The 14,280-nt window shown below is 38.5% G+C and overlaps 2 protein-coding genes and 1 long non-coding RNA gene across 3 annotated transcripts in view; 1 reads left to right on the top strand and 2 right to left on the bottom strand.

Annotated features, from left to right (window-relative positions):
- The window catches only part of LOC112456335, a 52,370-nt gene that overhangs the window by 10,387 nt on the left and 27,703 nt on the right, over positions 1 to 14,280 (top strand). The window lies entirely within an intron of this gene.
- On the bottom strand, positions 426 to 2,378 carry LOC112456339. Its single transcript, XR_003040944.1, has 3 exons — positions 2,084 to 2,378; positions 1,007 to 1,142; positions 426 to 921 (listed from the first exon to the last, which is right to left on the bottom strand). It is a non-coding gene; the product is annotated as an uncharacterized LOC112456339 (long non-coding RNA).
- Positions 3,879 to 14,034, bottom strand: LOC112456338. The gene is made up of 2 exons (XM_025018800.1): positions 13,782 to 14,034; positions 3,879 to 4,631 (listed from the first exon to the last, which is right to left on the bottom strand). Exons 1-2 carry the CDS (start codon positions 13,791 to 13,793, stop codon positions 4,329 to 4,331), a joined length of 315 nt encoding a protein of 104 aa, XP_024874568.1. The 5' UTR covers positions 13,794 to 14,034; the 3' UTR covers positions 3,879 to 4,328.

Genomic DNA, 14,280 nt, shown 5'->3' with positions numbered 1-14,280 from the left:
CCCGCGGTCGGCGCGCGGGCAGTTGTTTACTACAAGCGGCGATGATTACGCACGAGCGGCGCGTAACGCCGGGCCCCTGTCCTAAGCGATGATAGTTTCTCTCCTTTTTTTTAAATAGAAATAAAATTTTCTAACAACATAGAACATTTTTTTGTGCGTACGTATGTACATACGTGTGTACATGCATACAGAAAAATATCAATTGTGCTGCTTAAAAAAGCGATTACTCAATTTACTTTTTTTTTTTTTTTTTTTTTTAGTAAGTAACGGTTGTCTTTAAGAAAGAATATTTTCTTGATAATAGTCTTAAAATGTACAAATTTTAGAAAGAGTCTTTATTATGTGCTATGTACTCGAAAGAAGAATTTATACTCCTTCAAAGAACATAATAAAATTTTATCAAAAAAAAGTCAAAATAATAAAGTAATATGAGGACCCTCGAGATTAAAATAGGAGAAGGCTATGAGGGTCAGACGCAGATCACAGTGCGTAATATCAGAAATAAGTGATTTATTCGTCGTTTTGATACATTACATCGATCCGTACGTTTCGGCTCAGTTTTGAGCCATCTTCAGCGGTAGTTACAGAAATTAAGTTACACGTTCTCCGTACCGTATGGTGAGTTTACTGATTCAAAGTATCAGAAACATAGACCAATTGATCCATATCTGTAAATTTGTTCAATTAATGTTGAGATATTAAAAAGATCCCTTAGGAAACTCACCATTCGGTCTGAAAAACGTGGAATACAGAGCCATGAATACATAATAAATACTCTCTGCGAGAAGTCTTGACGATCTTATCGACACGACACATGCACAGCAATGATATGAAAGGTCTTGCAAGAAGAGGCATGTCGTAGGTCAACACACCGGCGAGGATTATAACAAAGCACTTTCGACTCAGTTTGGCTCGCTCTATCTAAATATGAAAAAAGTACCAAGAATTCAGGGGCACCCTGTATATAATCCTTTTAGATTGCATTATTTAAAAAAAAAACTCTTACCTCTATCTTTTCTTACTGTCTCCTCGCTATCTCTCTCTCTTTCTATTACTGTGACAATACTGTCTTCGCTGTCATAGTCTACTAAAGCGTCTTAATTTTTTCCCTTCGTCGAAAGATTCTCTGTCTCTTTTTCCATCTTTATCGGGATTTAAATATCAATTAAACATTAGCATTCCTCTTTTGACAAGATAAAACCAACATTCATACAATTGACAGATAATAATTTACAATTTCTATCACCAAATTTCTTTCAGCGACAAAATAAAAACACAATGCTTATGAGGCTATATAGAACGCACTGCAATTCACAACAGCCCCAAAGCGAGAAACCACGCGCCTCTGCAGAGCTATCCGTACGCGCACACCACTCTCCGTTGCAATCCCCAGCACTGCTGAAAAGATCTATGGGAGCTCGGGTTGATCACGCACGCGCACGGGGCCCATACAAATTTACGCGGCTTCCCTGTATAATCAAGCTACACCGCACAATAAGTCCTGCTCAATTACCGACCCGATACATATCGATTTAAAAAAAAAATAAACTCATATAGAGTCATATAGAGTTTTTATACATACGCATACACATACATGTACATGTATCGTAATCTAGCCATCTAGCATATACGCATACATTTACATGTATCGTAATCTAGCCATCTAGCATCGATGCCATATTATTAGTCGAAATCGATTATGTGTTTGTGCGCGCCCAGCAACAAGTTCCGCGCGTTGAAAAACAAATGACTCACGCCGTTCGCGATCGGACTTGCACTCGCACGTCGCCAGCTTGTTACCAAGCGGCATCTTTCTATCTCTTTCTATTGTACATATCCTCTTTAAATTTCATCATTCTCTACTTCTATCAAATAGCAAAAGACTTTGTCTTCTTCTAACGGCATTTATCGAACGTTCTTGTTAGCTGGGAATTTCTACTTCTGTACTATACCTTATCTCTATCTCTCAAAAGACAAAAAGAATTTGTCTCCTTCTAACTTCTAACGGCATTTAACGAACGTTCTTATTAGCTGGGAATTCTTTCGTTTTGCTCGTCAGCAACGAGGAATATTATTTACTTACCCTCTAATCTTCTAGATGCTTCTATCTCTTTTTCTTATGCCTTTCGCCGGCGTCTCACACACTTCGTACGCACGTTCGTGTTACGTTCCTCACGCTGGGGAATCGTGCCCTGGGCCCATAACCTGTTGGAAATATCACTTGGAACGCTACGGGATGTGGCGAGATGGGCAGGAAATAATCTCTTCTAGTTATTTCAACACTCTGAGTACACTATTTATTCTATATCACACTTTGTATCTTAAACCGTAATCGACGTCTGAACACGACCGTGATCGAGACTTCTGAGCACCCAAGATGCCCGCACGCACACGTGGCGCTTCGCGCCACGCCACCAACCGAAAGCTGCCTTCTGGAAGGGCGGGAGCTCATCGCTCGTTCAAAGCTCTTTTCACAATAATATTTTTTGAGAAAAATTTTGTTGAAAAAATTTTTTTTAATATTAATTCTAAATTTGTTTATTTACTTTCCCTACATGTATGTAAAGTTTCATAAAAATCAGAATTTTCGAGTTCACGAAGTTCCTTTGTTAGTTTATTTTTCGAGCGGCAATTATCTATAGAATTAAATGAACAAAGAGAAAGATTTTATCCAGCCTATGGAAACACGATATAAAGGAAAAAAATGAATTTTATGATAAAACTGGATTTTGTGCTAATGATTTGTATTGATTCTTGATTGAGGACGACGATATTAAACTGCCGCGAGCAAAGAAAAAAATTTATTATTTCTTACCAATTTCTTCACAAAATGTAATTGATTTCATTTCTTTTAAACAAAAATTCATATCTGCTAAATTTTTGTTAAAATATCGTTATTTTAAAATTATACTTTGAAATAAAGCTGAATTTGGTTCTAAAATGGCTCAATCTTCGATAAAAAATAATTTTCGATGCAAGGGAAACGGACAATTGGTACTGCTGTGCTATGGAGTCACACACTTATCATGATTCACTAACGGAACTTAATAATTATTAAAAATTTGATTTTGTTGCATTGTGTAATTATTTGATATAATGTTTATGCAATTATGGTTTTTAAAATATTCTATTACATCACAATTCTGAAAAATTTGACAAAAATTATGTAAAAAGAGCTGATTTATTATATTATAACTGCAATATAAAACATGCTAATAAATAAAAGTTTTATTTCATTCAGAGTGAAAAATCTCTGTTTATTGACAAAACAATTGACAACAGAGGGTGCGGTCCACTTGACGCTACAAATGCTTCGAAACATTTATTTTCTCTTTTCTTTCAATGAAGAAAGAAGGAGAAGAAGAACGCTCTAAAGCATTTGTAGCATCAAGTGGACCGCAACCAGAGTTGTATGTTTACATTGCATTGCTAATAATTGGTGTTTCCTGGTAAGGTAGATGATACAGTGAGATATCATGTTCAACACGAAGTGACTGTAATATAGAGTCATACCGCTCAACATTGTAATACTCTAAATATCTGCGTGTAAAATATGCTCATAAGGAGAGGATACAGTTGACTCACTGATTTTGATTCTCTTACAGATCTACATCGAAAATAAGTTTAGAATTGGAACCTACGCTGTACAATTATTTTTTTATTTTGTTATTTTTATTTCTCTTTTAACTATTTAATATATGTAGATGTGTAGAATCCTTAATTATTAGAGAGTCGGAGTAAATAATTGTTTAGCTTTATATGTAATTAATTTATTCTGAGCAGTTATAAAATGAGATTAGGCAAAGAATGGATATAGTTATGACAAACGAGATTATGCAAGGAATAGATATAATATTATTGTTACGTCCAGGCTGACATTGAGACCGTGACTCCTCGAATTGCTCTCACACGCACTCACTCACACTCGCGCACTTGCGGAAGTAACGACACGTTTATTAATTAACGAACGAATTTATTTATTAAAGGGAACACCAGAGAACACGTCAAAACAGTTTAAAAGCCGAGGTTCTTAAAAGGCTCCGCTATTAAAACAGCAGCCCGTTGTCAAGGGGACGCTTCGCGACTTCTGCGGAATGACCGCTTGCTTCAGCTCAGAGTTAGTCGACTGACTCGCGGACGAAAAGCGTACCGGGCGGGACGCACGCAACACTGCCCTCCCTCTCTAAATTATCGTCCCGACAATCAGTGAGGCAACTTGCTGCATAACTTCTCGGGAGGCCAACTGCTTCTGGACGGTTTCCTGCCCTAGACGGTTACCGGGCTCCATCCACTCTAGTCTCTGCAACAGGTCCTCTCCAAGCTTCTCCTTATAGAGCTGGCCAGGCTCTCATGACGAGACTTCGCATGTCCCCTGCCTTCTGCCGCTCGTGCTCTTCTTCCCTTTTGAGTCTTGCGCGCTTGGGTCTTTTTTCTTCGGGATCAGAGGGGGAAATACTTCCGTGGACCCATCGCTCTAAGAGCTCTCGGTCCCCTGCCTCGGCATTCGCCCTTAATCTCACGGGAAAACCACGGCCAAAAACCGTGAGAGAGGCAGTCCAGAAAGCTTCCAGGAGAAACTTCCAGCAAAATTTCCTTTTCACATACTTTAGGTCTATGCTTGGTGTTAATATCTGCAACAGAACATTTAAAAACTTAGAAAAATCGAACAAAAATTAATTAGCGACTTCCTTAAAATAACTAAAGTACGGGCTCAGACTCATGTCGGATCGAACTAACACTCAAACACGAAATCGGAAAATTATTCCCTTTCCTGGAAAGGAGCCAAGCGATCTGCATGAACAATTTTATTTTTATGACGAGGAGACTCCTGGATACAATACACAACATCACTAAGTCTTTTCACCACCCATAATCCTATCCAAGGACTCTGCAATTTCGGGGCCTTTCCCATAACTTGTCGAAGACTATAAAACTAGACTTTCTGTCTTGGTTCGAAAAACACTCGTCTAGAACGTCGATAATACCAGGATTTAACGTTTTTGGATCTAATTTGAAGATGATGTCTAGCAAACTGATGGATGAGATCCAATCTGTTTCTCAGATTGGATATATATTCCACCTCTCCATCTTTCTCTTTCGTCAACAAGGGTGGGCTTTCTCTAAGAAAATCCAAAGTTAAACGCAGATCTTGTCCTAGATACATCTCCGCCGGAGTTACTCCAGTGGTTTCGTGTTTTGAAGAACGAAAAGCTAACAAGTACAAAGGAATCCACCGATCTCAATCTTTTTGACTTCCGCAAATAAACTTTGCCAAATAATTTAAGATAGTACGGTGCTGACGCTCGACCTGCCCGTTTGATTGTGGGTGAAGAGGGGTCGTACCGAGTTTTCCTAATCCCCATCAGGGAAGTCATTTCCTGGAAAAGCCGGGACTCAAAGTTTCTTCCTTGGTTTGTATGCAATTTTAAAGGAACTCCATGCCAGGAAATACTTGATCTACCAGGGATCTTGCTACCGTACTGGCTGTTTTATTTTTTAAAGGGATAGCCTCTAGCCATCTAATTAAGCTGTCGACTACCACCAAAAGATATTTATTTCTGTCCCAAGAAGTAGTCAAGGGACTTAAAATGTCCACCTGTATCTTTTCGAAGGAAACTCCCACATTATAGATCTGTAAGGAAGATTTTTTCTTGCCAACAGGGCCTTTCTTAGCGACGCAAATCTTGAAGGTAGCACTCCATCTCTCTACGTCCTTCTTACAAGTGGCCCAATAAAAACGTTTTCCAGAGAATCTTCTGTAACGTTTTATTTATACCAAAATTATCTTAAGGAGGGAAGACAAATTGTATGCCTTATTCGTAGACCTAAAAGCGGCATTTGACAAGGTGGAAAGAGAGCAATTATGGAAGATCTTGAGGGAAAATGAAATAGATGAAGAACTTATAAGGAGAATAGAAGCAATATATGATGTGACTGAAGTTGCAATAAGAACAAAACAGGGCCTGACGGAGAAATTCAGGATAACAAAAGGAGTCAGACAGGGTTGTGTAATGAGTCCACTCCTATTTAATTTGGATATAGCGGACATTAGAAAAGAGCTAAAGGAAAGAAAGATAGGAGGCGTAAAGTTAGGAAACACTAGAGTATGGTCGCTAGAATATGCGGATTATATGGTGTTCGTAGCAAAGAATAGAACAGCAATGTTAGACATGATGGACACAATAAAGAGGTTTCTAAAACGGAGGAAAATGATATTATGTACCAATAAAACAAAAATGTTAGTGTTTAACAAAGAAAGTAGGGAGAAGAAAGAGAAATAGAAATGGGGAGAAAAGGAGATAGAAGAGAAATAAACAAAACAATTTTCGTCGCCAGCAAATAATTCAAAATAAGTCGTTTTATTTTCGACCCAACTGGCCAAATAGATGGCAGGCTCTCAGTATCGTTTTGTAAGGCATTTAGAAACACGCATCAAAGAACATCGATGTGATATCAGGAAAAATGTAGATAATCATTCTGTTGTGAGCAAACACTATCTTGCACACAATCATGATTTCAAGTGGCAGCATCCAAAAATTTTATACAAAGAAAAACAATTCAAAAAAAGAGAAGTTTCGGAAATGTTTTTCATTAAAAAACATGATTGCACAATCAATTTACAAAACGATACTGAGAGCCTGCCATCTATTTACAACTGTGTCATTGGCATTACTTAGTCGGCCTTGTACATTCGGTTCTGCTCGTTTTTCCACCAGAGCGCCGTTTGCTATCCGCGGATTACGTTTGACAACTTCATTTCGACTTTGACTGTCTTACTGTTCGGACGTTGTGCCTCGATATGGCTGGTGATGTTTTGATTTCACCGTTTGTTTTGGAACGCATAAGAATTGTAATTAAGCTTTTAACTAATTTTTACAGTGTTAATTGATTTTATTGTTTTTGACTAGCGCGATATTGTAATGATTTTGTATAGTTTTTCTATTGTTAAATGTATTATTTTCTCTTTTGTTTAGTTTTGCGTTTGTCTTGACGTTGTCAGGACACCACGTCAACGATGCAATTAAGTTTGTTATGCGGATCGGTGTAACTTGAATTAAAGCACTTGACAAAGACCGAAATTTGGTCGAAACGTCGTGCAATCTTGTTTCAATTGGCCAGTTGGGTCGAAAATAAAACGACTTATTTTGAGATAGAAGAGGTTAGGACTTTTAAATATTTAGGTTTCGTGTTTAATAATAGAGGGAATTGCAAAGATCACATTAAGGAATTAGTTAGGAAAAGTAAGATTGCGATAAATAGGACGTGGGGTCTAGGAGAACGGATCTGTAAAGATGATTTTATAAGGAGAGGGAGTTTGTTTAATTACCTAGTCTAGAGTGTAATGTCGTATGGGGTGGAAATTTGGGGATGGAAAGAAAAAAAGGACTTGGAAAAAATTATACTGGATTACGCAAGATGGGTTTTCGATTTAAAGTTCTGTACCCCAAGATACCTAATGTCAACGGAACTGGGGTTGAGAAAGCTTAGGATAGGATGGGGAAGAAGGGCAATGGGATATGAGGAAAAGATTAGGGAAATGGATGAGAGCAGATGGGTCAAGAAATGTTGGATAGAGAAAGAGAAAAACAAATGGAAGACAGATATGGTAGAGAGAGAGAAGAACTGTAATAGGAGAAGGACTGTAATAGAAACGGGTGGGGAGTGGAAGCAGTTGAGTCGTTAAGGAGAGAAAGGAGAAACTTAGGGGAAGATATTAAATTAAGAGACTGGGAGATACAGAGGCAAGTAGAAGAGAATAATATAATAGAGTCGAAGTATAATAGGAAGTATAAAGAGTTAGAGAGAGACGGAAATAGACAGGAATATCTAAGGATGGCAAACATAGATAAACAGATCGAAGGGGATAGTATCAGATCCCTGATAAATCTGAGATGTGGTAACATCGAATCGGAGAACATGTATTGGTGAGGGGAAGAGAAAAAAATTTGTCTGTTCTGCAAGAAAGGAATGGATAATTTGAAGCACTATGTAGAGGAGTGCAACAGTACAAAGAACCGGTTTATAGAACTAGGGAGGGATAACAGGAAAAGAATAGATAGACTATGGAACGATAAACTAGATACAACCAAAGAAAGAATATTAAGGAAATTATATACGGATAGGAAAAAGATAGAAGCGGAGATGAGAAAAGATAGGCGAGAGCAGTAGTGATAAATAATGGCGAGCTTTAGCGTGAGGAATGATTCCGTCAAAATTGTTGTGATTGACGGGCGATGTGCGGATGGATGATTGTGTTAAGGAACCTATTGTAAACTAAGTCTACTTTTTGGCAGCAGCCGAAGTTAAATAAATATTATTATTTATACCAAAATGTCCCCCAGAAGGTAAATATGGGCCTCGTTCAAAATTTCTTGTGTCTTTTGTTGTGGCGCAACAATCTGAAAGATGTTTTTCCGTAAATTTGGAAAGAGCCATTTTTATACAAAACGCTATCAACAATCGTCAACATTTCCCAATGGGTTCAATAGATTTTTAAAGAAGGTTCTCAAGGAGAAATCTGCCAATCAGGTCGTCTTCCAGCTTTTTTGGCTTGAACAATTTTATAGATAATTGGATCCTGAAACTGAGCGGAACGCCATTCCTGAAGATTTTCCTCAGCGAAAGACTATACGACCACAAGTTTCTTCCTTAGATTCCTCGTTGAGCTCTATCTTGGCACAATGACGATAGGACATCTAGATAATCCATCCGCATTGCCATGAGCTTTTCCGCTCCGATAACAGACGTCAAAGTCGTACTGCTGCAGACGCTCCAACCATCTTGCCAATTGCCCTTCTAGGTTCCGGAAAGACATTAACCATCGCAAAGAAACGTGATCTGTTCTCACTAGGAACTTTCTTCCATACAAATAGTGATGAAATGATTTCACCGAGTCCACTACTGCCAATAACTCACGTCGGGTGACACAATAATTTTGTTCAGATTTATTTAACACCCGACTAAAATAAGCGATCACCTTTTCTTCTTTTCCCTGAAACTGAGAAAGCACGCTCCGATTCCATGATTCAAGGCATCTGTATCTACAATAAACTGTCCTTCTCCTGAAAGAAAAGCCAAAATAGGAGAAGTCAAAACGCGTTTCAAATTCTCAAACGCCTTTTAGCATTCGGAAGACCAGACGAACTTATTATTTTCTTCAGTCAATTTGTACAAAGGTTTAGTCAAAATAGAAATACTTTTGACAAATCTCCTATAATACGAGCAAAAACCAAGAAAATTTTGCACATGCTTCCGTGTTTTCGGAAGCGGCCAATGTTTGACAGAAGAAATCTTATCTGGGTCTGTTGCAACCTTCTTAGCAGATATAACATGTCCAAGGTTCTTTACTTCTCTTTTTAGAATTACACACTTTTTAGAATTGACCTTTAAATTAGCATTTCGTAAATGGAGAAAAACTTCCTTTAAATTACACATTATTTCTTCAAAATTCTTTCCAAAAACAATGATATCATCTAAATACATAAAACAAATCTTAGAAATTAATCTTTTCAAAACTTTTTCCATAAGAGACGTTTAAAAGTAGCATAACTGTAAATTGTCATAAACCATTTCCGCAAAAAAAGCAGTATTTTCACGATCCTTAGGATTTAATCTTACCTGCCAATTTCCACTCTTTAAATCAAGAGTACAAAACCACGAATTCCCCGCTAAACAATCTAAAATATTGTCAATCCTTTAAAAGAAAGTAAAGTTTCTATAAAAGATCTAAATGTGAGGATCCTTGTTCAAATATCGGAAGAAGAGCAGGACAGTCCTCTATTCGAGAACAAATTAGCCCGCGCTCACCCTCTACACTCTTCGTCAAACTGAGAGTGTTCTCGAGAAATTGATCTAAAATTTCCGTTTTAGCAAGAAAATCTATTCCGAGAATACATTCGTCGTTAATATCCGCGACATAAAAGGGCATCTCGAAATTATATTGGTACGGTACATATTTTTCGGGCTCCCCTGATTGATTATTATCACTGTCGGAGTTACAACAAAGATTTTTACCAAGAGAGCCGCAAGAAATCATCAAAATTCGGAAAAGGCCTATTGTAAATAATTACCAATATTTGTTAATGTTGGGTGTGTCTTACGCGTTTGAATAGCGCGCGTGTTAGTGTGTGTGCGCAGTATGGATATGACGGCGGTGCTCTTGTTCGTTTTCCGGTTCCTGTGTGCTCGGTTTTTTCCGTTATTTGTCCGAACATCTGAATCATCTGAAACTTTTACCCGAGGAAGTTTCTTCTGTCAAATTTAGACACGTGTCTCATTGAGAGTTCACTCGACATTTTTTGCTTGTTTCGCCGTTTACGTCCTTTACTCGTTTGCAAACACCAAAAACTTAACAAAAAACTTAATTTTACCTCGACGTTCTCTTTCAGCGACTAAAGCACAAGAAGCGAAGAAAACTTCGTCTTGCGTTCAAGTTATGGGCCCAAGCACGATTTTCTCGGTGCTTTAGTGAGTTGTCGAGCGGCGGAAAGTATACGCGTGTGTGGTGTCAGTCATATATTGGGGGCTCGTATAAGTTTTTGTCAGTGTTTGCAAACGAATAAGGGAGGTGAACAGTGAAACAAGCAAACATGTCACTATCGACGAGACACGTATCTAAATTTGACGGAACGAATTTCCTTGGGTGGAAGTTTCAGTAATTCAGATGATTGAGGTGTTCATCGCGTACGATATCTTCGATGCCGTGAAAGGTAATAGAATTATGCCGGCAAACAGTGCGTTGGCGGAAGGCAAAATATGGATCAAAGATAATGCGAGGACTGTGTTTGTCATATCCTTGTCGATGGAATATACTCAGCTCGAGTGTCTTTGAGTGTCTCCTGACATATTCTACTGCAAAAGAGATGTGGGATAAACTTGGAACGATTTACGCGCATAAGTCGGCCTTGAACAGACAACTATTAACGCAGCGGTTTCATGAGTATCGCATGGAAGCGACGGACACAGTAGTGCAGCACGGCCAAGGTGCAAAATATAGCAAGATAGCTCATGAATCTCGGAGAAAACGTCTCGGATGTTAATGGCAAAATATTGGCGAGCTTAACGGCGAATTTTTTGGCCTTTCGGCCGAGGGATAGCGTTGATCCTGATAGGAAGACGGTCGAAGACTACGAAAAAGAAATCCGGTTAAACGCTGATACGAGAGATGTGCGTTAGCTGCGATAAAGATCAACAAAGTGACTAGTTTTAAAGACTCTAAAATTAAGGACAAAGGCGAAAAGAAGAAGCGTCGAGATAAAAAGGACGTTGAGTGCTATTGCTGTTGGCCAGGCCAAGGGGCATTACGCGCGATTGCCCTTAACATAAATAAAAAAAGTGACCGCGGCGAGGACGACTCGCAAGATTGCGCGTTTGTACTAACATATGCAGAGAGTTAACATAAGCGCGTACCTTTGGGAAAATAAGAAGCTTTATAAAGCGTTGACAACCGTTCGATGAGGGTTTTTAAGAGTTTATACGCTTTCAAACTTTGTAAGAACGCTTACACAATGCCGTTAGGTTTAAATGCTTTTAAAACGTTTATCAAATACGGTATATATAACGTTTCGTGAAAGTTCTGCAATGTTGAGGAGACGCTTTTCAGAGCACGTTTAGTAAACGCTGATTTACTTTCGTGCAAAGTTTCTTGTCAGACTTTTCAAACGTTTAGCAAATGCTTTTCCCAACGCTGTAAGACAAGTGTTTTTCTTCTGTTCAGCAAATATTTTTTCAATGCGGCGAATTATAGGGCGTTTACGCAAACGGCTTGGAAACGCCTAAGAAACGCTTTTCCCGATGCTGTAATACGAGCGTTTTCCCTCCATTCAGCAATCGCTTTTCCAACAACGCCGCTAGGCGGCGCATCTTTTTCGCATTTAAAATACATCCAACCGTGTATATAAGCAGACCCCCTGTAAGGCGAAAAGTAGATTCGATTTCGAAATCTCTATTATCATTAATAAAAATTATTCTTCTAACGACAAGAGTAAACGCTTGTTAAACGCTCGATAGAAGCGAAAGAACTGCATGCAGTTTCCAATGATAAAAGTAGGCTGCGGTCTACTTGGCGCTACAAATGCTTTGAAACGTTCTTCTTCTCCTTTTTTCATTGGAAAAAAGGAGAAGAGGAATGCTTCGAAGCATTTGTAGCTTCAAGTGGACCGTAGTTGTAAACGCTTAAATGTTTAACAAAGGACCTATAAATGTTTTAAAGAACTCTCAGCAAATCGTCATACGTCATGTAAATTCTGTGCAAACTCTCAAAAACGCTATGTACAAACGCCTTTCAAACGCTGCAGTGTGCGAATTTTCGCTCTATGAAATCTTTACTGACCGTTTCCAAACTCTCGACGAACTTCCGCAAACGCTCACGTAAACGCCAAAGAAACGTTCACGAAACTTCTCATTTCCGCCAGGGTAGAGATGAAGCGCGGTCGGTACAAGGCGCCCGGGGCCATCTAGTGACCAAAGGCACGAATTGCTCGGTGTCGATCAAAAAGACGTTTGGTACATCGACAGTAGTTGCTCGAAACACGTCACGTTTCGAAAAAACTGATTCGCGGAGTTCCGTCAGAAGAGAGACGGCTGCACAATATCGCGATAATGGAGAGTGTATTGTCACCGGTGAAGGAACTGTGAATGTGGACAATGAATAGTGTGTGGCGGTAAGCCCGCATTGAGAACGTTTTGTATGTGCCGGATGTTCGAAAAAATTTATTTTTGGTTGGCACTTTGAGAGGTTACTTAGTGTTTCGCGAGAACGATACATTGGTGATGCGCGACGACGAAGTCATTGCAACTGGCGTATAGCAGTCAAATGAAATATGTAGACTATTCTCCCGCGTAAAAATACCGGTGTGCGTCAACGAAGCTATCGTGTCCAATAACTAGTCTGAGAGTCTGGCATGAGCGCCTCGGACATTTGAACAAAGGTGCATTAAATGAACTGATGAGTAAAGACCTTGTAAGCAGCACTGATAAGAGTAACTTTTTCTGTGATGTTTGCCAATTTGGGAAATCACACAAATTACCGTTTAATAAAACTGTTGAAAAAGTGAGTAGGTGGCCGGGCGAGTTTATTTATAGTAATGCGTGCGGGCCAATGTCGACGGAGTTGATAAGAGGTGCGAAGTTCTTTGTGGTGTTCTAGGACAATGCCTCAGGCTTTAGAAACGTGTTTTTCTGAAGACATAAATCATACGAGAGTTTTAAAATATTCGAACGTGCATCTACAAATAAATTCGGGCGAGTTATGAAGATTGCATAGTGACAACGGTCAAATACTGCAATAATGGAGTACATGCAGGGATTAAACACGAGACGAGTGGTCCGTACACTCCCGAACAAAATGGTAAGGCAAAGAGAGAACAGGACGATGTGGAGTGCAAACGATGATGCAGGCAAAAATCGAGCTACCTTTGTGGGCGGAGGCAGTAAACACCGCAATGTACAGGATGCTTCTGCAACATACACATCAGTATGTTGGGTTGCCTATCTGTTTACCGGGGCAAGCTTTACTCGACTTACAGAATAAGATCAGAATGCAAGTTCGGCGTAAAGTGGCAAAAGGGATATTAGTTTTTACAACTCTGTGATATAGAGTATAATTATAAAATTTAATAATATAAATAAAATTAATACAAATAACAACCTAGATACAATTTAAGGAACAAATTTGAACAAAATTTATTTTTAATCTTAAAATATGCTTACACTAAATGTTCTACGTAACTACCATTTTGTTCTAAATATAAAGCGATTCTACACATAAAATTTTCTCTTACTCGTTCGAGCATGAGAAGAGTGATCTTTGCACACGCGTTGCGAATTCAATTTCTCAGAGTTTCCGTATTTTCCGGCAGAGTTTGATACACTTTACTTTGTAAGAAGCCCCATGCGAAAAAATCCATAGGTGTGAGATCCGGGGAGCGTGGTGGCTACTTCTGATGACCACGAAGTCTGATCCATCTCCTGAGAAATTTTTGATTTAAAACGTTTCTTACTGTCCATCCTAGTAGCTAATCTTTTTTTTCTGTAAATGGCATCATGAATGACGGAAATTTCGCAAAGATTGCTCTAAAATGTTTCGTCAAAACACAACAGTTTTGTTAGAATAAAATTTTTAAATAATATTTGTAAAAAATTAGATAAATGTGCAATGTTTCATGTTTTATGTAAAACATTTCTACATTATAATTTAAAAATAATTGTATTGTATTTTTATGAGCATATATGGATTAATTTGATCTTTTATGCATATTTCTATTTCGAAATTAATTGCGC

This window comes from Temnothorax curvispinosus, unplaced genomic scaffold (assembly GCF_003070985.1).
Source record: "Temnothorax curvispinosus isolate PA1 unplaced genomic scaffold, ASM307098v1 QBEX01006746.1, whole genome shotgun sequence".
Taxonomy (NCBI): domain Eukaryota; kingdom Metazoa; phylum Arthropoda; class Insecta; order Hymenoptera; family Formicidae; genus Temnothorax; species Temnothorax curvispinosus.
This window is presented reverse-complemented; position numbering and strand designations above follow the sequence as displayed.